Source organism: Pipistrellus kuhlii, unplaced genomic scaffold (assembly GCF_014108245.1).
Source record: "Pipistrellus kuhlii isolate mPipKuh1 unplaced genomic scaffold, mPipKuh1.p scaffold_m20_p_21, whole genome shotgun sequence".
NCBI classification, from domain to species: domain Eukaryota; kingdom Metazoa; phylum Chordata; class Mammalia; order Chiroptera; family Vespertilionidae; genus Pipistrellus; species Pipistrellus kuhlii.
The window spans coordinates 1,304,205-1,331,355 of NW_023425520.1; the positions used below are offsets into that span (position 1 = coordinate 1,304,205).

At 53.0% G+C, this 27,151-nt stretch overlaps 1 protein-coding gene across 2 annotated transcripts; it reads left to right on the forward strand.

Annotated features, from left to right (window-relative positions):
- The first annotated feature begins 2,351 nt into the window (after positions 1–2,351).
- NCAN (neurocan) lies at positions 2,352–26,589 on the forward strand. 2 transcript variants are annotated; one of them, XM_036450311.1, is made up of 15 exons: positions 2,352–2,481; positions 6,478–6,557; positions 7,505–7,918; positions 8,721–8,895; positions 8,990–9,117; positions 9,539–9,832; positions 10,897–11,493; positions 11,674–13,119; positions 16,528–16,644; positions 18,202–18,315; positions 20,332–20,490; positions 21,856–21,938; positions 24,826–24,970; positions 26,019–26,201; positions 26,434–26,589. In XM_036450311.1, the coding sequence occupies exons 2-15, from the start codon at positions 6,485–6,487 to the stop codon at positions 26,574–26,576; spliced, it is 4,071 nt and encodes a 1,356-aa protein (XP_036306204.1). In that variant the 5' UTR covers positions 2,352–2,481; positions 6,478–6,484; the 3' UTR covers positions 26,577–26,589. The 2 variants fall into 2 exon arrangements, with proteins under 2 accessions (XP_036306204.1, XP_045441823.1); XM_045585867.1 differs by lacking the exon at positions 2,352–2,481 and adding an exon at positions 5,893–6,233.
- The last annotated feature ends 562 nt before the right edge of the window (positions 26,590–27,151 follow it).

The following is a 27,151-nucleotide window of genomic DNA, read 5'->3' on the forward strand; positions in this document are numbered from 1 at the left end:
TACGGACTCCTAATTAGCCCTGTTTTAGACAGAGAAGCTTTTCTAAGGGGAGGCAGAGAAGAATGAAAGGGCTGACCCAGAGTCACTCTGTTAGGAGGAGTGAAGAGGGTTGTGTGTTGTTTTGTGTGTGTGTTGTTTTTAATATATTTTATTTATTTTTTACAGAAAGGAAGAAAGAGGGATAGAGAGTTAGAAACATTGATGAGAGAGAATCATCGATCAGTTGCCTCTTGCATACCCCCTACTGGGGATGTGCCCTTGACCAGCATCGAACCCGGGACCCTTCAGTCCTCAGGCTGACGCTCTATCCACTGAGCCAAACCGGTTTCAGCAAGAGGAGTTTGAATGCAGGACTTGTGGAGACCAAGCTGCCTGCCCCCATGCATATCCCACACCGGGACCCAGACCCCAGGCCCTTGCCGCACTCGGTCACACAAGCCTGCCACCTGCAGGCACACAGCCCGATCGATCCCTGACCTCCGTGATGAGGAGTGAGACAGCAAAGGAAGCCTCCACCTGCAGCCTGGAAGGCTGGGTCCACAGGCGGGAGAACTGACACGAAAGGAAGCCAGGGCGATCTCGCTTCCCAGGGGTCTTCCCTCAACCCTCACTCATTCCCACCAGCACTTTGGTGATTTTGCTGAAAACGTCTGATTGTCCCCCCGCCCTCAGAGATACGAGAACACACTTACATAGACAGATGCAGGGCTCTTGTGGACACACAGACCCTCCGTCCAGTGCAGTCCGTTGTCAGTCCTGAGAGACCAGGACCATGGGAATGATATAGGTACGGGAAGGGGCTGACCTCTTTAAGCTTTTATCCCCCTTCGTTTCCATTTTTCATTGTGGTAAAATGCATAGAACGTAAAATTTATCGTTTTAAAGTGTACAATTCAAAAATCAATAAAATATATTTTAAAAAATAAATAAAGTGTACAATTCAATGGCATTGAGTATATTCACATTATTTTTAAAAATATATTTTATTGATTTTCTACAGAGAGGAAGGGAGAGGTATAGAGAGCTAGAAACATCAGTGAGAGAGAATCATCGACCAGCTGCCTCCTGCACACACTCTAAGGGATACATGCCCTTGACCAGAATCGAACCTCGGACCCTTCAGTCCACAGGCTGATGCTCTATCCACTGAGCCAAATCGGTTAGGGCGAGTATATGCACACTATTATGCAACCATCACCTCTGTCTGGTTCTAGAACATTTCTTCAACCCAGAAGGAGACCCTGCACCCATTAGCAGCCACTACCTATTCCTCCTCTCCCTGCCCCCTGGTGACCACTAATCTACTCTCTGTCCCTGTGGATTTGCCTGTTCTGGACATTTCATATCAACAGGATCATTAAGCATGTGGCCTTTTGCATCTGACTTCTCTCACTCAGCATGTTTTCAAGGTTCCTCCACATGGTGGCATGTGTCAGTGCTTCATTCCCTTTTAGAGCTGAGAACTTTTCCTCTGTGTGGGTCCAGGCTTTTTAAGATTAGTATCTCCCTGCCCACGCCCATGCCCCCTGTGCCAACAGAGCCTGGTCCACAGCAGGTGCTCCGTAAGTGCTGATTGGACAAAGGAATGGATGGATGGATGGATGGATGGATGGTACATTCTGGTTGGAGCTAGTAACAGCAGCTCTGGATGTCACGCACCTGAGAGTCCACCTTGTGTGTCCCTTATCAGCTGTGGGACCCGCTTATTCGCTGAGTCTCAGCTTCCCCTCTTTATTTATTTATTTATTTATTTTATTTTTAAAAATATATTTTATTGATTTTTAACAGAGAGGAAGGGAGAGAGAGAGAGAGCTAGAAACGTCGATGAGAGATGAGAGAGAAATACCGGCCAGCTGCCTCTTGCACCCCACCCACTGGGGATGTGCCCGCAACCAATATACTACACGTCCTTGACCGGAATCGAACCTGAGACCCTTCAGTCCGCAGACCAACGCTCTACCGCTGAGCCAAACCGGCTTCGGCAGCTTCCCCTCTTTAAATGGGATAAAATAATACCTAATCACAACTGCTTCAAGCGTGAGCCCTGGCGAGTCAGGCGGCCAGGGTTAGAATGCCAGCTTGGCCTTCCCCTCCACGTGACCTTGGGAGTAACTTTGTGCCCCTGGGGCTCAGTTTCCCCATCTGTAAGATGGGGCGTGCCCACCATGGAACTTCCGGAGACATTTAACTCGGCTCCTCGGGGAAAGTGAAGGGCAGTCCTGCCCAGGTTGGGACAGGCAGCGGAAGGAATGGGTTGGGAGTTTTAATCAAAGGGGGCTCCTCCCTCTCGCAGCCCGAGGCCTCGGTCTGGCATGGGCGCATGCGCAGAACAGCCCCGCGGCCCCTTTATAAGCGCGGAGACTGTGCTGGGGGGAGCGGAGCGCGGGGCGCAGGGGCTGGACCTGGCGCGCCCGAGCCGAGCTGAGCGTCCTTTGTGCCGGGCGGGCGACCGCCCCGGGATGCATCCGAGCTAGGAGCCAGGTGGGGGTCCGCCGCAGGGGATGGGCTAGGTTGGGGGAGAGGTCCTTGGGATTGGGGAGGGAGCCTGGGATCAGCGAGACGCCCCCAGAATGGGGAGGGGGCGATGGGGAAGGGAGAAAGGGAGCCCTGGGATGGGGAGGAAATGCAAACTGGGAGGGGGCTTGGGGATGTCAGAGGAACTCGGATTTGGGGTAGGGTTGTCTAGGGAATACGGGACTGCTTCCTTGGTGGGGAAGGGGCCTGGGTGGGGGTGGGTCTCAGAATTGGGGGGAGGGGGGACGTTGGGAACCAAGACAAGAGGCGGGACACCGAGTTTAGAGAGAAGAGGGGGCACTGAGATGCTGGGTGGGGACTCTGAGCCAGGGCATCCCAGTGTCCGAGCTGAGACACCCCGGGATTTTAAGTGGGGATTCCCAATTTGCAGAAGAATGAAGGATGCCAGGCTGGACTGCAGCGACAAGGGGCCCCCACCAGTCTGAGCCTGATGGAAGGGGTCTGCACTGAGACCAAGGGGAAGTCTTCTGTCCTTTTGGCCCATGCCCTACAGACACGCCCTGACTCGGGGAGAAGGCTCTGGGGGCCCCATCCCAAGATGGTCCCTGTTGTTCCCTCAGACCTGGAGTTGGGGTGCTGTCCCTCCTCCCAAGGAGCACATTGGGTTTCCCAGGTGAAGACTGGATCAGAGCCCCCCTGAAAGTACAAGTTATGGATCTCCAGGACCTGTGAGGGGCACCAGTTCAATGAGGGGGCTTCCCCAGGCACCTCCATATCTGACGGTGTCCCCACAGCGAGACACAGACCCTTGCCTCACCCTTCAGTTCCATCTGTCCATATGGTTGCAGGTGGAAGTCCTCCTTTGGTTTGGAGGCATCAGTGCTAGGAAGTAGGTGGCTGGGACCCCAAACCCAGCCTGGGCAGCAGCGACCCCCATCCCTGTGCACAGGGCTTTGTTCCTTTCAATAGCATTAATGGGAGACAGCCAGGCTGAGGAGAGGGTTGGCGCTGGGCCCCAGCGGGGGACTTGGGGAAAGGGAGGGCAGGGAAGAAGGGTGGGCAGACCATGGGACCCCAGAACCCAGCAGTCTCTCTTACTTCTGGGCATCCCCAAATGTAAGATGACCCCCTTGGAGGTGGGGGCTTTGTGTGTGTCTACCCCATGCTAGGAGAGTGTAGGTGCCCATTGGGGGTGGTCTGGGATCCTCTGTGAGTTGAATGTGACAGATTGTCTTTGTCAGGAAACTTGTGCCAGGGGCCACACCACCAGGTGGCAAAATGATGTGTGCCCATCAGTCACCAAAGCCACAGCCATCCAACCTGGGCTGTGTCAGGGGGTGGCGTTGCTGTGCGTGTGCGTGTGCGTGCGTGTGCGTGTGTGTGTGTGTGTGTGTGTGTGTGTGTAGCTGTGTCTAACGATGTGGCCTCGTCAAAGGGTTTATGTGGGGAGCCTGAGAATGTGGGTGTGTGTCTTTGTGCAGAAGACGTGCTGCCTGCCTTGTCAGTGCCCATATTGTCTCTCTTTGTTAATGTCATCGTGAATCTTTGTCTCTCTCTCTCTCTCTCTCTCTCTCTCTCTCTCTCTCTCTCTCTCTCTTCTGGGCTCTGAGTCTGGAGTGTATGGCTGTGTTTGTGTCCCGTGTGTACAGCAACCTTCCTCTCCATGTGGCTGACAGTGTGGGGGTTCAAGATGTGGTCTGTGTGCAGAATTGGAAAGGGGAGACACTGGCAGGGAGTTGGGTCTGGAAGGGGCAACCTAGAATGATTTATTGAGCTCGTTTCTTTTCTCCTCTGAGGCGTTCCGTGATCACACGTATGTACTCATATACTCCCTGACTCCCTGCCAAGGGGCACTCGGACCCACATGTCCAGAGACCACAGGGTGTCCTCTATGCTCCACCCAATGCACAGAGCTGCTAGGGACCTGTGCACAAGTCCACATACTACAGGGCACAACCTCATGGATATCCTCACCTGCACACAGCACCCTGAGGCACACCCAGGCACAAACACACACAAATGCCCCCTGGCAAACTCACCCTCACTCAGTGTCTACTGAGACAGAAGGTGGTTGTGAGATGGACACACACACACACACACACACACACATACACACACCCCTCTTTCTCCTGCCACCCCCCTTGCACACTCCTTCTTGCATATGCATGAGGTTCATGTATTATTGATGAGGCGACAAGCCCCAGACAGTTCTGTAAATGCTCACCTCTGAAGGCCCTGGGAGAGATATTTTAAGAGAAAGGATGTGGGTGTGTGAGGGTGCAAGTAGAGGGAACTGAGTGTGTGTGGGAGGGCATGTGTGTTGGAGGGATGCACCTAAAACTGTGTCTGTCACCATGTTGGACCACCTCTGTATATTTGAGTATGTACACGAGACAATGTGCACAAAAAAAATCCTTTTTTTAAAATCAACATTTCTAAGACTTCACATGTTTTAGCTCATTCTGTCCTCACAGTAACTACCCGAGGTACATGCTGTGTAATCTCCATTTTACAAGTGGGGGAACTGAGGCATAGAGTGATAAAGCAGTCTGTGTAGAGTCATGTAATATGTAGAGAACAAAGGCAGGGCTTGAAGCCCTGTCATCTGAATATAGTATGAGCTCTTCACCATTGTGTGTGTGTGTGTGTGTGTGAGAGAGAGAGAGAGAGAGAGAATTCTCAGAACTAGCCCCCTCCTAAGACCCTCCTAAGGCAGGTGCATCCCAGAGTCCTGCCCCACCATCTAATACCCAGCCACACGGTCCCAATGCCTGGCCTCTCCCTTGCTGTGCAGCCGTAAGCAAACCGCTAGCCCTCTCTGAGCCCTATGGCAAGAAGACAAAGTGGGCACTGGTGAGTTCAGCACCACGGACAGGTCCCTGTCTAGCTTCCCATCAGAGGCCTCTGGTAGCTGGGAAGGGCCTTGGGGAGGGGACCAGCTCTCCCCCAAACCCCTCATTCTGGACTCATCCACTCTTCCCTTTCAAGGTTCTTATTATATTGGAGAGAGGTGCAAGGCTGGGTTTATAGGTGATGCTCTGACTCTCCATCTGCCCCCACCTCCTGAGCCCTGGCGAGTCTGTCCAGAGGTCAGGGAGGCCACTGCCGTGTCCCAGTGCTTGGAATTGGCCTTGCCTGCAGTTCACACTCAATAATTGTCCACTTTAAGCCCACGGGCCACCGCCCTGCAGAAGGCTGGACCCATGGTGGAGTCCTTGTGGACCGAGGAGGCATCTTTGCCAGCAGTGTGAAACGAGGGGGAGGGGAAGGGGGCAGGGCAAGGCCCATCCTCCAGCTGGGACTTGGCAGGACCTCAAAAATCCCAGAAACCAAGAATAGAATCTTGGCGACAATCAAATCCTGGAACTGAAGCTGAGAATCATGTCATTCAGAAAACCCAGATTAAAGGCTGGCTTAGAGGCCAGCCTGTTGCCAGGACTGGGGACCCCAGGCAGACTGGGACTGGCCGCTGCCCTTTAGGAGCTCCCCCCACCCCAAGTCTGAAAGAGAAGCCAACTTGAAAAAAAATGGGTTTTTGATCTTGCCTCTGTTAAGGTTAATAATAATAATAAAAATAATAGCTGAAATTTACTCTTTCATGCCAGGCAGTTCTAAGCATTTTAAGTGTATTGACTCATCTATTCCTTTCAAGTGCCTGGTGTTATCCCCAGCTGACCTACGAAGAAACTGAGACACAGAGAAGCTAGACTATTTGCCCAAGGTCACACAGCAAGGAACAGACACAGAGACAACTCCAGGTTCTGATCCACTCCAGCATCCATACTTCTGACCATGAGACATCACTGCTGGGATTCTGAAGTCAGCTGGTTCTGGGTTTGGATTCTGGCTCTGCCCTTGCTTGCTGCCTGTGCAACTTTGAATGACGCAGTGGCCTGTCTGAGTCCCAGTTTCCAGATCTGTAGAGGGGGAATTTGTTTTCCCAAGCCACGCCTCTGGGGGGGGGGTTGCGTTCACCCTCTCTCTCTCTCTTTCTTAATCCAGGTCCAGGATGGGAGCCATGCCTATGTGGGCCTCGGGCCTCCTGGTCCTCCAGGTGCTGCTCTTGGTGGACGGGGAGCAGAGTGAGTTGGCCTGTGTGGTGGGAGAGGGTTGGGTCGGGACACGATGGGGCAGTGCTTTTTAACTCAGGAGTCTTTTCCTGCTGGTTCCCTGGCTGGGTGTGGAGAATAAAACAAGAATAGATGAAAAAGGTCTTTGAACAGTCAAAAGCCAACAAGACACCTGAGAGGTTATTTTTAGTCATTGCCAGCAAAAGCTGGAGGTTCCTGACTCTCACCATTTTGCTATGATGAGTTAGAGAGAAAGGGGGGGGGGAAAGGAGGGAGAGGAGGGGAGGGAGAAAGGAAACGAGAGTAGAGAAGGGAGGAGGGATGGGGGAAGAAGGAAGAAAGAGGAAGGAATGAGAATAGTGTGTGCATTGATTAGTGATGTCTGTCATGGACAGGGCAATAGAAATAAATAAAGGTCTATGTTCATCTCTCTGGCATCTCCCCAGTGGTGGTCAAAACCACAGGCTTTAGAAATGCTTCCTGGATTGCTCTATGGCCATAGGACAGCACAATAATGCCTCTGAGCCTCAGTTTCCCCCCCAAAAAAAGAGGATGATGACATAAGGCTACCTCGGCAGATAGTTAGGAAAGTCAGATGGACTGCTTGCTATCTACAATATAAAGTGCCTGTTCCATGGAGGGTACTCTACAAGGGTACTCATTTCTCTCCCAGTGGCTCCCTCTCCCTTAACTTCTGGGGAAACTGAGTCTCAGAGAAGCACAGTGACTTTCCCAGGGTCACACAGCAAGTCAGTGATACAGAGTCACTGGCCGCAGGGACCTGGACTCTGAGTGGAGGCCCAATTACAAAGGGATTTGATCCCACTCCTCCTCTGCTACCCACAGATTGGGGTGCAGATCCCCCTGGCCTTTGTCTCCCTGCCTATAAAGTGGGGGAGATAGTCTCTGCTGGGCCTTGCCTCTGAGTTAGGTCTCTCTCCACCTCCCGCCCCCTCCAGGCACACAGGACACCACTGCTGTGGCCAGCGCTGCTGCTGAGAAGGGGCTCCACATGCAGAAGGTGGGGGCTGGCTCTGTGCGAGCCGCCCTGGCGGAGCTGGTGGCCCTGCCCTGTTCCTTCACCCTGCGGCCACGGCCAGGGGCGGAGGGAGAAGCCCCGCGGATCAAGTGGACCAAGGTGCGCACGGCATCGGGCCAGTGGCAGGACTTGCCCATCCTGGTGGCCAAGAACAACGTGGTTCGAGTGGCCAAGGGTTGGCAGGGACGTGTGTCTCTGCCCGCCTACCCCCAGCACCGGGCCAACGGCACGCTGCTCCTGGGGCCCCTGAGGGCCAGCGACTCCGGGCTCTACCGCTGCCAGGTGGTGAGAGGCATCGAGGATGAACAGGACCTGGTGTCCCTGGAGGTGACCGGTCAGTGAGGGCAGGGGGAGGGTCAAAGGGGGGAAGGGGAGGAGCTGAGCCTGAATATCAGCTAAGAAATATTAATTGGGCCCCTACCGCATGCCAGCCTGGTGTCAAGATCACTGTCATGATTGAGATGCAGCTGCCACCTTCCAGGGGCTCCCAGTTTAATAAGATGGAGCAAAACGTTTCATTCCTATATCTTGCTCAACCATTTCTTTCATCCCTAAATCAAAATTTGAGTCACAGAAAGTCCATTCAATAATGGGCTTCCTGACTTACAATTACCTCCTCCAGGAAGCCCTCCATGCCTCCATTTCTAGGCTGGGCAATAACCACATTAGATCTTTCATTGCTGCACTTAATTTCTCAATGGCAGGATCTCTCTCACTCTCCTTCATACCTCCTGGGCCTAACCATGGGCATGAAGAATGAATGCTATCATTGGAGTCAGAGCTTCCAGGACATGAATTCTGGCTCCGCCTCAAACTGGCTGTGTGACCATGGCCATGTCACCGACCCTCTCTGAGCCTCAATTTCAATGAGATAATGCTTAGAAATGCTTTTTACATAGCAAATAGTTGACAAATTCTAGTCCTTTGTGGGCATTGTTAACAGTTTCCCCATCTGTGAAATGGGGCATATCAGTCTCTGACCCTGGTGTCATATCTGGTGCTGAGTGAAGGGCAGTGGAGGGCAGCAGTTCTGTTATTGTCAGACTAAGGAGGGATGGGAGGCATTCTGCAGAAGGAGGTCTGTTCGTACAGATTTCAGAATAAAGTGGCCTCCTATTCTGGATGTCCCTTCCCAGGTGTCGTGTTCCACTACCGGGCAGCCCAGGATCGCTATGCACTGACCTTTGTCCAGGCCCAAGAGGCCTGTCGCCTCAGCTCGGCCACCATTGCAGCCCCGCGGCACCTGCAGGCCGCCTTCGAGGACGGCTTTGACAACTGCGATGCTGGGTGGCTCTCTGACCGCACCGTTCGGTGAGGGGGTGCGCAGGGCGGGGAAATGGAGAGCTAGCCCCCGGGGAAAGATGGTTTGTGGGGGCCCCAGGAGCACACATCCTTGTCTTGTCAGGTATCCCATCACCCAGTCTCGCCCTGGTTGCTATGGTGACCGTAGCAGCCTTCCAGGGGTGAGGAGCTATGGGAGGCGCGACCCACAGGAACTCTATGATGTGTATTGCTTTGCCCGTGAGCTGGGGGGTAAGTCTGGGGCTGACAGGACCCTTCCCTCCCCCGAGCCCGTTACCTTCCCCAACCCGCATCCCTCCTAATCCTCATCCTTCTCTAAACCTGCAGCCAAGACGTGGGCCCACCCCTTCCCTGAGCTTTCCTCCCCTCCCTGAGCCCCTCTCCTTCTCGGTGCCCCTTCCCTCTATCTGCACCCCTTCCCTCTCTGAGGCCCCAAGCCTCTCCCCATCACTGCGCCCCTCTGCCCCCTCCTCCTTCCTACCTACCACCCCACACCGAGCCCCTCCCTCTCTCTGAAGCCCGAAATGCCACGTTTGTAAAAAGCAGTTAAAGCGGCCTCTTATTCGGAGTGAGCCCCACTTCCCGGGTGGGCTCCAGGCAGGGTGCCCCCGGCCCTCTGCCCTCTGCTCACTCCCCCGGCGCCTTCCCGCAGGCGAGGTCTTCTACGTGGGCCCGGCCCGCCGGCTGACCCTGGCGGGCGCGCGCGCCCAGTGCCGGCGCCAGGGCGCGGCGCTGGCCTCGGTGGGCCAGCTGCACCTGGCCTGGCACGAGGGCCTGGACCAGTGCGACCCTGGCTGGCTGGCCGACGGCAGCGTGCGCTACCCGATCCAGACGCCGCGCCGGCGCTGCGGGGGCGCCGCCCCGGGCGTGCGCACCGTCTACCGCTTCGCCAACCGCACCGGCTTCCCGGCGCCCGGCGCGCGCTTCGACGCCTACTGCTTCCGCGGTGCGTGGGGGGCCACCCCCGGGGGGGGGGGTGTCCCCGGAGGTCCAGCCCCCGGGGGTGCGTCAGGGATGGCCTTACCCGAGGGCTCTCACCCCAGTAGAGGCCACGCCCCCGGGAGCTTGGCTGTCCGGTGGAGGGGAATCTGGGAGGGGAGGGGCGCGAAGGACCTGCGATCGGCCACACCCCGGCTGAAGGCCGTGCACCTGGGACGGGCTTCCCCCTGGAGTCCCACTTGGGGGTTAGAAGGAGCCCCAAGCTCTGGCTGGAGGTCTTGTTAGGAGGTGGGCTGTAAGTCCTGCGGTCCCTGAAAGACGCGGCCCTGTACGGAGCGTTTCCTACCGGGAACCCTTTGAGAAAGAGCTCCACTAGCCACGCCCCGTGGGCCAGGCCACACTCCCAGGGACCAAACGGGGATGACCTTGCACTTGGGGTGGAGCCACAGCCTCAGGCTGCAAACTTTGACTCAGAAGAGTTAAGTCTCAAAAAAGAAAGAAAGAAAGAGAGAAAGAGAGAAAGAAAGAAAGAAAGAAAGAAAGAAAGAAAGAAAGAAGGAAGGAAGGAAGGAAGGAAGGAAGGAAGGAAGGAAGAAAGAAAGAAAGAAAGAAAGAAAGAAAGAAAGAAAGAAAGAAAGAAAGAAAGAAAGAAAGAAAGAAAGAAAGAAAGAAAGAAAAGAGAGAGAAAGAGAGACAGGGAGAGAGAGGGAGAGAGAGAGAGAAAGAAGAGTTAAGTCATCCACGTAAGGGGGTGGCATCTCTTTGTAAAAAGGCCACGCCCATTAGGCGCTTTCTGCTCCCTCCCTGGGGGAGGAGTCAAGGGGAGAGGTGAGCCAAGACCCTTTACTGGGGACCAGTTGACTCTGACCTTGACAGCGGTGCCAGCCTGAACAATGGGGATAATAACTTTGCACCACCCTCTCTCCTGGGGGATTCCAGAAACCACCCAGAGAGACAGGGGGTCACAGAGAGACCCAGGTCGATATGGCAGCATGTTAGAATGTGGGTAGACTTCTGGAAGAACGTCCCAGCTCCTGAGCCTAATACAACCTCTTCTACTTTCCACCACAGCTCATTACCCTACTCCCCAACACGGAGACCCAGAGGCCCCCTCCTCTGGGGATGAGGGGGAGATTCCATCGGCAGAAGGGCCTCCAGCCAGGGAACTGGAGCCCAACTTGGGAGAAGGGGAAGTGGTCACCCCTGACTTCCAGGAGCCTCTGCTGTCCAGTGGGGAGGAAGAGCCTCTAATCCTGGCAGACAAGCAGGAGTCTCAAGAGACCCCCAGCCCTGCCCTCGGGGTTCCCACACCAGCCTCAAGGCCTTCCCCGGAGACTAAGGAGGTGTGGCTGAGCACCGTGGCTCCATTCTCGGGCAGCCTGGAGGAAGGCACGTCAGCTGGCACGCACAGCAAGGCGACCCCAGCCAACCTCAAGCCCAAGAGGCGGGGTCGCTTTAAAGGCTTGAATGGGCGTCACTTCCAACAACAGGAATCCCAGCAAGAGCTGGAGGGAAGGCTTGAGGTCAGTGCCCAGCCTCCCACCCCAGAGGCTGCTGGGAACCACGTGGAGCCTCCCCTGGCCACCGGAGCCGCAGACTCCTTAGGGAGTGGCAGGAGCCAAAGCCCCTGGGCTGTGCTGTCCAACGAAGTGGATGTTCCTGGAGCTGGTGAGTGGGGTCCAAGGAGGAGGGGGGACATGAGTGGGTGTCAGGGGGCGGAGGCTCTGAATCCCTGCTGGGTCCCGTCCCCTGGCCTTAAAGCCCTCTCCTCCCCAGGCTAAACCAAGGAAACACTCAATGGAAGGAGCTGCTGAAAGATAATTATTATTATTATTGATATTGTTGCAGGTTCCCCTGGTGGCAGGAGCCCCCCAGAGCCCTGGCTGTGGCCCCCAACAGTGGTGCCACCCAGCATCCCAGGCCCCAGCAGGGCCCTTGGCCTCGAGCTGGAGGAAGCCAAGGGCCCCAGTGTGAGGCTTGATACCCTCAAACCTCCCTGGTCCTCCTCAGAGGCCACTGCTCCGGCTCCCAGTCCCTCAGAAGATCCCAGGAGTGTCCCCTGGGAAGCATTGCCCATGGTCACCTCCCAAGACCTCCCAGTGATGGCAATGCTCCGTGCTCCCAAAGTGTGGCTCCTGCCACATCCTACACCCCTCCCTACCCAGATCAATGGGGTTAAGGGTCATAGTGAGGCCATGCCCTCTGCCCTCCCCTCCCTGGCCTCAGAGACCCAGGCGGGCCCCCAGGACCCCATCCATCCAGAGATGTATTCCTTGCCCCCCTCCGTGGGCCTGACAGGACAAGGTCGAGAGGCCATGTTCCCCACATCCAGTGACCACAGAGCAGGAAGCCCCACCACCCCCTCGCAGGTAGCCACGGACACACAAACCAGAACCAGTCCTCATGCCCCCAGGGAAGACTTTGGAGAAATTGGGGGGACCAGCCCCACTGGACTCAACAAAGCTGAGCACCCCAGCTCCAGCCCACAGGCTTCTGTGGATTGGAATGTGGCAGCAGATTTCACCCTCACAGAGATGGCAACTGAGCCCACAGGAGGGAGAGAAATCTCGGGGTCTGAGTATGGGACCTTCAACCCAGCAGAGAGTCCCACTCCCAGCTCAAAGGCCCCTGTGGAAGAGGCACAGGGCACGTGGCCCTCACTGCACATCAAAGAGCTGGACCCCCACACCTCCTCTGCACCGGCGGGGGACCCCAGAGTTTCCCTGAGTTTGGAGCCTTGGGCGGCTACCGATGGAGGAGGTACAGAGGGTCCCACACATACAGCCACAGTGGACCCCAGTGATGCTGGTAGGATTTGGGAATCTGGATCCCTCATGGCTGAAGGAGCTGAACACCCCACCACGAGCCCTCAAGTGGCTGTGGACACAAAGGTGGTGACGTCCCTCGTGTCCCTGGACCAGAGGGACGAGGGTGGGGTCCCGGCCACGTCCACAATGGATTCCTCCAGCTCCCAACCCCACCCAGAGCCAGAGGGCCAGATGGCGACCCAGGGAACACTGGAAGCCTTGGTCCCTCCACATGAGGGCATCCCCCTGGGGGATCCCACTCTTCCTCCTTGGACACCTACGGTGGCCAGCACGAACCAGCCTGTGTCAGTGTCCTCAGGGGAGCCAACAGAGCTATGGGACTCTCCCAGCACTCTGCTGCCTGGCCCTCGGGCCCTGGACAAGTTTGAGCTGGAGGTCCTTGCAGGAAGTGCCAATGTGGAGGAGGCATCAAGTGGAGAGGAGCCGGCCCTGCCAGGGACCCCTGCAGATGGGAGCGCAGAGCAGAGTGAGTTCAAGTTTTGTAGCTTGTTCAGCCCACTGTGGCCTGGCTTTGGGGACCAGGAGCCAGGGGAGCTCAGGGTATGGAGAAAGCTCACCTGGGGGCCTGGGAAGGTTTCTAGCAGGAATAACATTGTGAGTGGGAACGTATCAGGTGAGCTGAACTGCAGAAAGGATGTTCCTGGCAGAGGGCAAGGGTAGGAGAACAAGTTGATGTGTTTTAAGGCGCAGTGAGTGATGGGGGAAGGATGAGGTGTTGAGTGGAGTTAGATTTTGGTTCAATTAACAACTCATGTTCATGGCCACACAGAGCTAGATAGTGCTATACACTGCCGGGAGCCGGCCTGCAGACTGGGAAAGGCAGAGCTAGACACAGAACCCCCGCCCCCCCGGTGGGGCCTGATGGAGGAGGCATCGTGGGATTCAGTGGTGCATTTTCTGGGGGACCTTTACGTCTAAATTAATTAAAAGCAAGTGAAAGTACACATGTAGTTCCTCCCAAACGGAAGGGGTTGGAGTATTGTACAGCCTAGTGGTATAGACAGCAAACTGAAACTCAGGGAGGAACGTCACTACCAGCTAGTCAGTGGCCAGACTTCAGAGGGAGCCCAAGTCTGCGTCGCCTCAGCTGCTCTTGGCTCAGCAGAATCCAGAAAAAGCTGCCACCCTGTTTTCCTGGACCCAGGTCTGCCCGAAGCTCTCTTGCAAATTCTGGCCCTTTTAAAAAAAGAAATATATATATTTTACTCAGGAATGGAGAGGGAGAGGGAAATAGTAACATCAATGATGAGAAAGAATCACTGATCAGCTGCCTCCTGCGTGCCCCCCACTGTGGACAGAGCTCACAACTTGGGCGTATGACCTGACTGCGAATTGAACCGTGACCTCCTGGGTTAGATCCGCACTCAACCATTGAGTCATGCTGGCCTGGCTGGGCCTTATTTTAGGTCCTGCATATTGAGCGGTTTTTTATTTTATTTTATTTTTTTGTCAAATGGGCTTTTAAAAACATCAGCATCTAATTAAAAGGCACTTTTTTTTTTTTTTTTTTACTTGCAAAAACACTTATTAACACGATTGGTTTTACACTTGCTTTCTTTTTTTGAAGGCAAAGTGTGCATGCTGGGAATAGCAGGTACAGGGTTTCATCACCAGCCCTGTCACCTCCGGGCTGCGTTCCAGGCTAGATTTCCTTTTCTTTTTTTTTTCTTTCTTTTTTTTAAAAATATATTTTATTGATTTTTTACAGAGAGGAAGGGAGAGAGACAGAGAGCTAGAAACGTCGATGAGAGAAAAACATCGACCGGCTGCCTCCTGCACACCCCCTACAGGGGATGTGCCTGCAACCAATGTACATGCCCCTGACCGGAATTGAACCTGGGACCCTTCAGTCTGCAGACCGATGCTCTACCACTGAGCCAAACTGGCTTTGGCAGATTTCCTTTTCTTAGTGCTCAGGAGGCCGGCAGACATGGAGACATGAACTGGTAAAGGCTGATGCTTATTGGTGATGGCCCATGTGCTTGGCCTGTTTGAGCACTTCACTGGAATCATCTTGATTAATCCTTTCAATGCCCCATGGAACAAGTTCTAGTGTGATCTTCGCTTTAGCGTGGGGAGACTGAGGCACGGGGAGGGTGAGTGACTTGTGCAGAATCATGCAGCCGGGACTGTTAAGGACAAGTTTTGAATCAGGCCAACGAACAGCATGGTCTCTGTCTCAACCACTAGGCTGTACAACATGTATTTCATTGGCGTTTTAAAAAACACACACCAAAAAAAGCCTGAGGTTTTGGGAGGGGTGAGCGTGCTCTGGAGGGAGCAGAGCAGAGACTAGCTGTCGGGGATGGGCAGCAGGAAGGAGGTTCCACGTCAAAGGAGCTAGAAAAAGGGAGTCCGAGAGGTGGGAGGTAGACCGGGCAGAGTGGTGCAAAGGGAAGCCTAGTGGGGTCTGCCTTGGAGCCGGTGACGTAGGGTTGGAGAGAGGCAGGCAGCGCTGGGGTGAGGGTAGGGGGTGTGGGGGAGGGGATCTGGGTGCCCATCCACCCTGTGTTCGCTGCAGAAATGCTAATGAAGCCAAAAATAAATGCAGCACCAGTGAGCGACTGAGTCACCGCCAGTCCGTGGGCAGCTGTCGGCAGCGTGGGTCATCTGGCAGGGCTCGCGTATTCCCGTGCCTCGCAGTCCTCCGCATGTGCACACCCGGGCAGACATGGCCGCAGGCCCGTCTGGCAATCCCTGGGGGACATGCCACCACCCCAGGGATCGGCCTCTGTCCCTACAGGAAGGCCAGCAGCTACCTTCCTTCCGTTAGCAAGCAATTATTTAGTGCCGGCTGTGTTCCAGGCCCCAGGCTGAGACCAAGTCACGTGTCCTCTGGAAGCTGACATTCTAGAACAGCACTCTAGAACTTTCCAAAGGATGGAAATGTTCTGGAGCTATGCTGTCCAATCCACTAGTAACCAGCCACACCTGGCTACTAAGCCCTTGAACGTGGCTAGTGAGACTGAGGAACTACACTTGTACTTTCATTTGCTTTGAATTAATTTAGACTTTAAAAAGCTATATTTGGCTGCTATGTGGGACATATGGCTCTGGGGGAGGCACAAACACATAACAGGGATCCTAATAAATAACTAAATGATATTGGAGGTTAGAAAGTGATTGGGCAGCCTGCTGGTGTGGCTCAGTGGATAGAGAGTCAGCCTGTGGACTGAAGGGTCCTGGTATTCCTGTCAGGGGCGCATGCCTGGGTTGTGGGCTCGATTCCCAGTGGGGGGTGTGCAGGAGGCAGCCGATTAATGATTCTCTCTCATCATTGATGTTCCTATCTCTCTCTCCCTCTCCATTCCTCTCTGAAATCACTTTAGTCCATAGGCCAACGCTCTATCCACTGAGCCAAACTATCTAGGGCTAGAAGATGACTTTTTTTTTTTTTTTAATATATTTTATTGATTTTTTACAGAGAGGAAGGGAGAGGGATGGAAAGCCAGAAACACCAATGAGAGAGAAAACACCAATCTGCTGCCTCCTGCACACCCTCCACTGGGGATGTGCCCACAACCAAGGTACATGCCCTTGACCGGAATCAAATCCGGGACCCTTCATTCCGCAGGCCGACGCTCTATCCACTGAGCCAAACTGTCGAGGGCTAGAAGATGACTTTTTAAGAGAAGCTTTGGGAAGCCCATTCCAGTTAGAAAGAACCTTTCACCTCAGGGCAGCCACAGATGCTTTGGGAGCAATTTCTGGAAGGAGTACTCTGGTCCCAGGGGCACATGAGAGGAAGGTGGGGATTACCTTCTGGGAAGTTATAGAGGGACTCCACAGAGAGGGACTGGGCCAGAAGGTCTGGATTCCAGGAAGGCAGGCCTGGTGTTCTGACTGCCCCCTGAACTGCCTGCCTATCCTGCAGCCCCGCCGGATCCCTGTGAGAACAACCCTTGCCTGCACGGGGGCACCTGCAAAGCCAATGGCACCCTCTACGGCTGTAGCTGTGACCAGGGCTTCGCTGGAGAGAACTGTGAGATCGGTGAGTGCCTGGACTCAGGGTCAGAACCTGGACTTGTCTGACTCCAGAGCCCTGGGGTTTGTTTAGCACAGCAGTCAACCCCATGAGAACTCAGGGTTGACAAGATGCTGGCTTCACATGCTTCCTTTCCTCCCCGCTCCTTCACTCCAGGAAATCTGCCCCAGCATCAGCCATCTGAGCTCTCTCTCATCCTGGGGGCTGAGGCTCTGGCGTGTTGCCTCCCATTACTACCAGGCAGGGGTAAAGGAGGGTAGAAGGATGATAAGGTTCAGGCTCCTTCCTTCCACAGGCTCCAGGAATCCTACCTTTTCCTGGGTGGGCAGGGGTGCAGGTACCACCAACAGAATGGTTGGATACTAGCCCCAAACCCCAATATAAGAAATATGACCCCCCCCCCAAAAAAAAATATATGACAAATTGTGAAATTTGAACAGTATGTATAAATAAGACAATTTCTTGAGCTCTGTTCATCATCTTACCAATTTCACAACCTTCACAACTATATTAATAGAAATCCTATATCATAAAAGGCTAATATGCAAATTGTCCCCTTAGGAGTTTGACTGACTGGAAGTTTGATCATTATGTAGTGCGCTGACCACCAGGGGGCAGTGTGGAACAAAGGAAGGCCATGGCTGGCAGCCAGCAGCTGGGAGAAGGAAGGCCCTGATCGGCCCTAATCACTGGCCAGGTCTAGAAACCCTACCAGTGCACGAATTTTGTGCACCAGGCCTCTAGTATAACAATAAATATAAATGATGTAAAATTCTCTTATTTTAAATACATTTTTGTTGCTTTCAGAGAGGAAGGGGGAGGGAGTAAGAGATAGAAACATCAATGATGAGACAGAGTCATTGATCTGCTGCCTCCTGCATGCACCCCCATTGGGGATCGGCCCGCAACCTGCACATGTACCCTGACAGGGAACAGAGCCGTGACCTCCTGGTTCATAGATCGATGTCCAGCCACTGAGCCATGCTGGCCGGGCAATGATATAAACTCTTGAGCTCTTCCATTGACTCTCTATTCATAAACACCCTTGAGGAGGTGCCATTATTATTAATGCTGCAAAAAAAACCAACAAAACTGGGTATCAGAGAGTGGAAGAAGTATGGTACATTCTTCATGCACTGTCTACACAGGGGTGGTAGAAGAGGAAGTTCAACTGAATAGCTATCTCTACAAACAGTTTTCTGACTCCCTGTTCCTGACAAATGCTCTGGACACAGTTTCCCTACGTCCCACATTCCAAAAAGACCCGCAAGTTTCGACATTCTCTGGGTCTGTTGGCAAGAGTATAACCTGCATTGTTCTGGCGCTCCGCACACCCTGGCCCCCAGCCAACTCAGCGACATCTGCTCTCATTAATGCTAAGTCATGTCCATCGTGCGAGGCTCCACCCTCTTGACCCCCAGAGGCGTGGGGCCATTGGTGCAGACCACTGCTGCTGCACTTGGGTCCTGACCCCATCTTCTGCCGGTTTCCTGTGGGGCCTGGGAGCCAAGGGTTGCCTGTGGGGAGGCGGACCTCTGACTCAGCCCCTCCTTCCCCCTCCAGACATCGACGACTGCGCCTCCAGTCCCTGTGAGAATGGAGGCACCTGCATCGACGAGGTCAACACCTTCACCTGCCTTTGCCTCCCGAGCTACGGGGGCCGCCTCTGTGAGAAAGGTGAGTCTCTGCTGAGACCCCAGAAACAGGAGGGGGTGTGGGTGCCGGGCCATAGGTCTCCCTCTCTGGTCTCATGTCTGGAGGCAAACTGTTTTGTTTTTAGGGAAAATTTGGATAAAATAGGATTAATCTTTTTAGAGTGCACACTTAAAAGGAATTCAGTACATTTGCAATGTTTTACAGCCACCACCTCTAGCAAGTTCCAAGGTACTTCCCTCACTTTATTTTATTTTTTTAATATATGTTTTGATTTTTTACAGAGAGAAAGGGAGAGAGATAGAGAGTTAGAAGCATCGATTAGCTGCCTCCTGCACACTGCCTACTGGGGATGTGTCCGCAACCAAGGTACATGTCCTTGACCGGAATCGAACCTGGGCCCTTGACCGGAATCGAACCTGGGACCTCTCAGTCCGCAGGCCGACACTCTATCCACTGAGCCAAACCCGTTTCAGCTATTTTCCTCACTTTAAAAGGAGACCTGTCGAAACCGGTTTGGCTCAGTGGATAGAGCATCGGCCGGCGGACTGAGAGGTCCCAGGTTCGATTCCGGTCAAGGGCATGTACCTTGGTTGCGGGCACATCCCCGGTAGGGGGTATGCAAGAGGCAGCTGATCAATGATTCTCTCTCATCGATGTTTCTAACTCTCTATCCCTCTCTCTACTTCTCTGTAAAAAATCAATAAAATATATATTTTTTTAAAATAAAAAATAAAAGGAGACCCTGCCCCATTACTAGTCACCCTTCATTCCCCATCTACCCAACTCTGGCAGCCACTAATCTGTTTTCTGTCTCTGGATTTGTCTGTTTTGGACATTTCCTATAAATGGAATCACACGATTCCTCAGTGTCATGTTTTTGAGGTTAACTCACATGTAGCATATGTCAGTGCTAAATTCCTTTTTTGTGGCTGAATAATATTCATGGTATGCTTATCAATTCATCAATTGATGGTAATTTGGGCTGCTTTCCCCTGGAGGCTAATATAAATAGTACTGCTATGAGCATTCATGTACAGGTTCTTGTTTGAATATGTATTCTTTTTAAAACTATTTTTATTGATTTGAGAGAGGAGGGATAAAGAAGAGAGAGAGAGAGAGAGAGAGAGAGAGAGAGAGAGAGAGAGAGAGAGAGAAACATCAATGTGAGAACAAAACATCAATTGGCTGCCTCTTGCACGCCCTCTACTCAAGATCAAGCCTGCAACCCACAGCCTGGGCATGCGCCCTGACCAGAATCGAATCGGCAGCCTTTTGGTGCGTGGGGCAACACGCAGCCAACTGTGCCACCCAGTCAGGGCAGAACTCCCGTTTTCTATTCTTCTATTCTCCTCCCCTCCCCCCATTCTTTTTGGTTTATTCCTAGAACTGGAATGTCTGGGTCACATGGTAATTCTATGTTTAACTGTTTGAGGAACCATGAGACTGTTTTTAACAGTGCCTGCCCATTTTACTTTCTCACGGCAGTGTACAAGGATTCCACCTCCTCCACAGCCTCACCAGCACCGGTTACTTTCCTTTCTGAAAATTACACTAGTCGCCGCCCTAGTGGGTGTGAAGTGGCATCTCATTGTGGTTTTGATTTGCATTTCCCAATGACTAATGATCTTTTCGTGTGCTTCTCGATTTGTCTGTCTTTTTGGGAGAAATGTGTATTTAAGCCTTTTGCCAGAAGGGACATTTTAGGCCTCTCTGAGATCATTTCCTGAGTTCCCGGGTCCACCCTGAGGGTGTGGTCCTGCAGCTCAGAGGAGCCGTCAGAGGTGGGAGGAGAGGGGGTGGGTGTAAAGATCTTCCCGTGGAATCTCTTCCAGAAACAGAGATAAGAAGTGAATATGGGAGGGGGCGCTGAAAAGGGGAGACAGAGCCTCAGGGGGTGGGGGGTTGGCCAGGGAAAGGGTGACCTCGCCCCACAATGACCTTGGACAGGCCCTCTCCCCGGTAGACTGGCTGTGTTCATGGCCAGCAGGCAGACTTCCCAGGCCAAGGCCAGCCTCCCTCACACTCCCTTCTTCCCAGACACGGAGGGCTGTGACCGCGGCTGGCACAAGTTCCAGGGCCACTGCTACCGGTACTTTGCCCATCGTCGGGCGTGGGAGGATGCCGAGAGGGACTGTCGCCGCCGAGCTGGCCACCTGACCAGCATCCACTCAACTGAGGAGCACAACTTCATTAACAGTAGGGACTGGGGGGGGAGGGGGGGGGCGGTCAGGGTGGCCCTGCAGTCCTCTTTGCCAGGGAAGTCCCCAGGATCCTGAAGACACCACCTTTCCGAAACTCTGTTCCTTAGTGCAAGCCCTGGCCACTTAATAATCTCCATGTCTGTGTAGTCATTTGTTAATTCATACATTCACTTCATTCATTCATCCATCCATCATGTATTTACCAAGCGCTTGCTCTGGGACACAGCAGTGAGCAAGATGCACATTCTCCCATCCTCAGGGAATAGCATTCTTGTGGGTGAGTGAATATGGAATTAAATACGTCTATACTATAATGTAGCCGGGCCTAAGTATGCTGATGTCAAATAAAATGACCAGGGGGTAGGGGGCGACGGGGAAGCATCTGTGATGTGTGGGATAAAATGAGCAAGGAGCTGTGCAGAGACCTAGGAAGAGTGTCACATTAATTAAATCCGGCATTTATGGATTCATTCATTGTCCTTTCTACCGTCTGTTCATCCATCCATTTATTCACTTTTCCCCTATCCCATCCCCTAGTTCGTCCTTCCCTTCCTTCCCCTCCCCTCCCCTCCCCTCCCCTTCCTCCCTCTCTTCCTTTTTCTTTGCTTTTAAAAGAATTCATTGGGGGAAACGTACATGGGTGGGAACTGTCCTTGGAAATATCTCAGGACACTGTCCTCCATCTCGCTGGGCAGTTGCAGTTTCCCGAGGCCCCTGCTCAGAACCATCTGACCAGTCTCAGTGGGGGCCTCCTCTCACTCCTGGAGGGGCCCAGCCCTGGGAGTGGCCACTACTCCCCCACCTTCCCCGCCGCATCTCCTAATTCTTTCTTTTGTTCATTCCCTGGGTCACTCGTTTCCTTTTCCTCCCTGCAATCAAATCTCCTCCTCTCCTTCCTCCAGCCTCAGTGACTGCCTGGTTCACTGAGTCTCCCCGCTGCCGTGTCTGGAGTCGCCGGTGGGCTTTCCTGTCCCTCACTCGCATTTCTGCAAAGATACGACTGTCTCTGTTTGTGCCTCACTCGGGCCATTTGTTTAAGCCACATAACAGCCTTTTCTGTGCCCCGCCCCCCCAGGCGAGAGAGCAGCCAGAGCCCCAGCCTACTGGGAAATGGGGGACACGGCCTCCAGCCCAGCCCAGGCTGAGGGAGGGTCTGGGTACTCCCCCACCCCTCCTGCCTTTGGCTCCCACCCCACCTCCATCCTTCCACCTCCATCCCCTTTCCCCTCCCGGCCACCTCCAGGCAAAGGAAGGGCTGGGTCCTCCCCTCCACCCCCACCCCACCTCCAGCTGGCACCCCAGGCATTGGGGAGAGGCAGGCACTCAGTCCTGAAACCACCCCCCCCCCCCAACCCCGCAGGCTTTGGGCGTGAAAACACGTGGATTGGCCTGAATGACAGGATCGTGGAGAGGGATTTCCAGTGGACGGACAACACAGGGCTGGTGAGTGGGGGAGCCTGGGTCTCTGCTACCAGGCTGCTGACTGGGGTCCCCCCTACAACAGCGGGAGAAGGGTGAGCCCCAGGCCCTTTGCTCTGGCTTCTCTTTACCCTCTTACTAAGGTGACCAGACGTCCCGCTTTTGGTGGACAGTCCCGATTTTTTGAAAAATCGGGACTGTCCCGCCAAAAGCGGGACGTCTGGTCACCTTACCTTTCACACAAATGAGCCATCAGAGGTCTGGAGTGACAGGTGAGCGTTAGTGAGGCCCCAAAGCACCAGACTTCCTAGCCAGGTAGAAGGCCCGTCTGCCTGGTGACTGAAGCTGGAAACCCAGGACTGCGGACAACTCCTTTGCTCCTGTCGCCTGGTCCTCCAGCCACAGGCTCTGAGACACTCCCATTTCCCTTCCTGCCCCTGCCTGTTCCATCTCCACTGGGACCCCTGCAGCAGCCACCCCCAGCCCCACCACCACACACACACACTTGCCACTCCTGCCCTTCTACCTGGTGACCAGCGGGACTTTTTAAAAAAAAATTGAGGTGAAATTCACATAATAAAATTAATCATTTTCAAGTGTATAATTCAGTGACATTTAGTATATTCAAACATTGTGCAACCACCATCTCTATCTGGTTCCAGAATATTTTCAACACCCTGAGGGAAACCTTGCCCATGGGGCCTTTTAAAAACCATACATCAGCCCTGGCTTGCTTGGCTCATGGATAGAGTGTCGGCCTGTGGACTGAAGGGTCCAGGGTTCGATTCCAGTCAAGGGCATGTGCCCGGGTGTGGGCTCGATCCCCACTGGGGAGCGTGCAGGAGGCAGCTGATCAATGATTCTCCCTCATCATTGATATTTCTATCTCTCTCTTCCTCTCCTTTCCTCTCTGAGATCAATTAAAAAAAATTTTAAAAATAAAATGAAATAAAAACCATACATCAGATCAAGATTCTTCCTGCTTCAAGCCCTGTCAGACTCCCCCATGGTTCTCCATATAAAGACCACCTCCTCATGCTATGCAAAACAGTCTGTCAGTTCCTCAAAAAATTAGACATAGAATTCACACAGGACCCAGCAATTCCACTCCTAGGTATGTGCCCAAAACAAGTGAAAGCAGGGACTCAGACACTGGTACACACATGTTCACAGCTGCACTAGTCATAATTGCCAGAAGGAGCAACCCAAATGTCCAATAACAGATGAATACATACACAGAACCAAAATGTGGTCCATATAATGCATACAATGAATACTATTTCATTGTTTGCATTCAACAAATGCAAACAATAAATACAATGAAAAAGGAATGAAGCGCTGACACACACTATAATGTGGATAAAATTTGAAAACACGATGCTCAGTGAAAGAAGACAGGTGGCAAGGTAGCTCCATTGATTAGAGTGTCATTCTGATACACCAAATTTCAAGTTCAGTCCCCAGTCAGGGCACATATAATAATCAACCAATGAATGCATGGATAAGTGGAGCAACAAATCGATGTTTCTCTCTCTCTCTCTCTCTTTCTCTCTCTCTCTCTCTCTCTCTCTCTCTCTCTCTCTCTCTCTCTCTCTCTCTCTCTCTCTCAAATGAATGGGAGGGGAAAAGGGTGATCTAAGAAAGAAGCCAGACCTAGGACACATTGTATGATTCCGTTTATATGAAATATCCAGAACGGGCAAACACATATAGACAGGAAGTGGATTTGTGGTTGCCAGGGGCTGGGGAGAGAGGTGGAGAGTGACTGCTAATGGGGATGAGTTTCTGTTCGGTGTGATGAGAAAGTTGTGGCAATGGACAGTGGTGATGGTTGTACAACTTTGTGGATCCTAATTAATGGCAATGAACTGAACACTTAAAAGTTATTAAAATGAGTCCTGGCTGGTGTTGTTCAGTGGTTAAAGCATCAGTCTGCACACCTAAGGGTCAAGGGCATGTACCTAGATTACACATTCAATTCCTGGCAACCAATGGATGTGTCTCTCTCACATCGAGGTTTCTTTTCTTTCTCTCCCCTCCTCTCACTGCTTCCTTCCACTCTCTAAAAATCAATGGAATAACATACCTGAGCCTGGCCAGTGTGGCTCAGTGGTTGAGCGTTGGCCCCTAAACCAGGAGGTCACAGTTTGATTCCCGGTCAGGGCACAATCCCCAATAGGGGGCGTGCAGGAGGCAGCCGATCAATGATTCTCTCATCATTGATGTTTCTCTCTATTTCTCTCCCTCTCTCTGAATTCAGTAAAAACATACAAAAAATATCAAGTAAGGATTAACCAAAAAAAGGTATTAAAATGGTAAATTTTGCTATATGTATTTTGCCATAATTGAAGAAGAATCCACCTCTTCTCCTCTATCCCAAGAGCTTGGCCCTGCTCACCCACTGACCACACCCAAACTCCATCAAGTATCTGCAGCCCCACTGGCCTCTATTCCACCCCTCAAACAGGACGAGTTTAGTCCTGCCTCTGGGCCTTTGCACTAGCTGTTTCCTCTGCTTGTTCTCTGCCTGCGTCATCCTTTTCCTTGAGTCTTCGGCTCTCCTGTTGCCTCCTCAGGGAAGCCACCATGGACTTCCCCGGCGGAGGCACCTTTTGTTCAACTGTTCATCTAACAGTGAGTGACCGGATTGGAAACAGACTGTGAGGGAGCAAGACAGGAGGCAGGGGTCTGAGAGAAGATGGCACGGCAGCCTCCCAGCCAGAGAAGGGGTGACTCCAGCGGCACTGGCAGTCACTGCAGGGCAGGCAGAACAGTGCCCATCATAGAGACAGAAACACTGAGTCCCTAAGAGTTAGAGTGGCCTGACCAGGGAGCCCCACAGTGGACAGTGCCAGAGTCTGAGGCAGATGCTGGTCTGAGAGCACCCCCTTCCTGCTCTCCATTTCTGCAGCAATATGAGAACTGGAGAGAGAACCAGCCGGACAATTTCTTCGCGGGCGGGGAGGATTGTGTGGTGATGGTGGCACATGAAAGCGGGCGCTGGAATGACGTTCCCTGCAACTACAACCTCCCCTACGTCTGTAAGAAGGGCACAGGTACGCTGCCCCCTGCCCCCCTGCCCCCCTGCCCTCCCGTGGCTCACATTCCCGGGTTCATGAAGTGTGTAAATGTAAGCCAGTTCCACCCACTTTTCACTCTCCAGTGCTGTATGAAAGTGCCCATTTTTCCATCCTTGACAACTTGATGCATTCTCAAATTTTTTATCTTTTTGTTCATCTAAGTCACATGTGTCAAACACAAGGCCCGCGGGCCAAATCCGTCCCACCAGGCCTTGCAATGTGGCCCGCACCACGCTGTCATCACTGCACTCCGCTGCGTTTCCATCACAATGACAGTTTATGACTGTTCAGTAAACCATTCAGCCCGAGATTTAGGCTGGATTTTAGATTTTGGCCCCTTCTCTGATTGAGTTCGACACCCCTAATCTAAGTGATGAAAAAAAGAGTATCTCAATGTTATTGTAGTTTGGCTCATATGTATGCACACAAGTCCTTTGGTTGATCTCTCCCTTTTATCCCCACCCTCCCTCTGTGGTCCGACAGTCTGACCCATGGCTCCTTATCTCTGGGTCTGTTCTTGTTCATCAGTCTATGTTGTTCACCATTTCCCCTAGATGAGTGAGATCATGTCCTACTGGAAATACACTTTTAAGAACCGAAAATGAGACAAGCAATAGTGGCTATGCTGAAAGGCAAACTCAGTCTGTAGTGAGTTTCTTTCTGGGCCAGCAGTACATGCATTCTTGAGACCACCTTTCTCTTATACTCCTGTTCATTCTTGCTTCCATTTCTTTGCTAATGATTATACCCTTCCTTCCTTCCTTCCTTCCATGTGCTCAAATTATTCTCACCTTCCATCTCCTTCACCCCTGGCAGGCATAGCATTAGGGGGTGGGATGTGTCCAGGAGGTTCCTGCCTGGAAGGGCCTCCGGGTCTGGGTGGAAGAGACAGGCACAATCACTCCTAGCCCTGGAGGTCACAGCTGGGAAAAGGGCAGGACCTGGATGGGTGTGTCATTCCTAACCAGAGAGGAAACCATGCACGCCCTGTGATGGCCACTAACTGGAGTTCCTCCGTCCCCAGTGCTGTGCGGCCCTCCTCCGGCGGTGGAGAACGCTTCGCCCATCGGTGCCAGCAAGGCCAAGTTCAACATCCACGCCACCGTGCGCTACCGGTGCGACGAAGGGTTCACCCAGCACCACATGTCCGTAATCCGGTGCCAGAGTAATGGCAAGTGGGACAGGCCCCAGATCGTCTGTACCAAGCGTAAGTGGCCCCCCCCCCAACCCCAACGACAACCCAGCACGTTTCCAGCTGTTTGTAGTCTCCAATGAGAACATCTGGTGACTATACACACTGATAACACAGCCTTGCAGATAAAGACCAGCCTGCGTGGTGTTTCCTCCCTTTCCCTTCCCCCTGGGGAGGCTCGCTGCATCAGGCCGCTGCTTCTCACCACCTCTGGCTACGCCCCCTGTCTTCCTTCATTTCCCTGCAGCCAGGAGGTCCCATCGGATGCGGCGACACCATCACCACCACCGTCACCACCAACGCCACCACCACAAGTCACACAAGGAGCGCAGAAAACACAAGAAGCATCCGGCGGAGGACTGGGAGAAGGAGGAAGGGAACTTCTGCTGAAGAGCCAGGCAAACGAAAGCACAACCCCCTCCCCACGCCTCCTCTGGAGCCTTTGCCCGGGAAGGTCGAGCCAAGAGCAACAGGAGGGTCCAGAAGCCCCTCAGCCCCAACCCCCTCCCCAATCTTTTGTAAAAAGCTCCTCTCTCCTCTTTCTTACACACAGGTCCTCTCGGCAGGTGTAGCCATGTGTCTGAAGGTCCAATCCTAGTCAGGCCGGACTCTGGTAGAATTTCAGTGGAAGGAAGCACAATTGGCAAAGACCACTCTTTGCTGCACTGGTTAGTCTTTTGTTGGCAAGGCTCATTGCCGGTTGTTGAAATAAGGCTTTGATGGGGGTGCAAGAATGTATGTTTGGCTTTGCACTAAGGAATTGCTTTTCACACCAGATCCAGGCTTTGTACATTGCCGGATGTCCTACATGCAGCCTGAAGGCTTTAGTGACGGTCAGTGGTTTTGGTAGTAAAAAACGACATGGAAGCACACTGCTGGAACTTGAACCCAAGTTCAGTCTTTGGTCTTGGTGGATAAACAGTCTTGAACTCCTATGTACTGAATTTTAGGAATGTTTTTAGAGC

What these genes read in the sequence shown, in the direction of transcription:
- NCAN (XM_036450311.1), top strand. Translation starts at nt 6,485, where the DNA reads ATGGGAGCCATGCCTATGTGGGCCTCGGGCCTCCTGGTCCTCCAGGTG. An exon ending in GGGCCGCCTCTGTGAGAAAG is followed by an intron (nt 18,316 to 20,331) that starts GTGAGTCTCTGC and finishes CCTTCTTCCCAG; the next exon opens with ACACGGAGGGCTGTGACCGC. An exon ending in GGAGCACAACTTCATTAACA is followed by an intron (nt 20,491 to 21,855) that starts GTAGGGACTGGG and finishes CCAACCCCGCAG; the next exon opens with GCTTTGGGCGTGAAAACACG.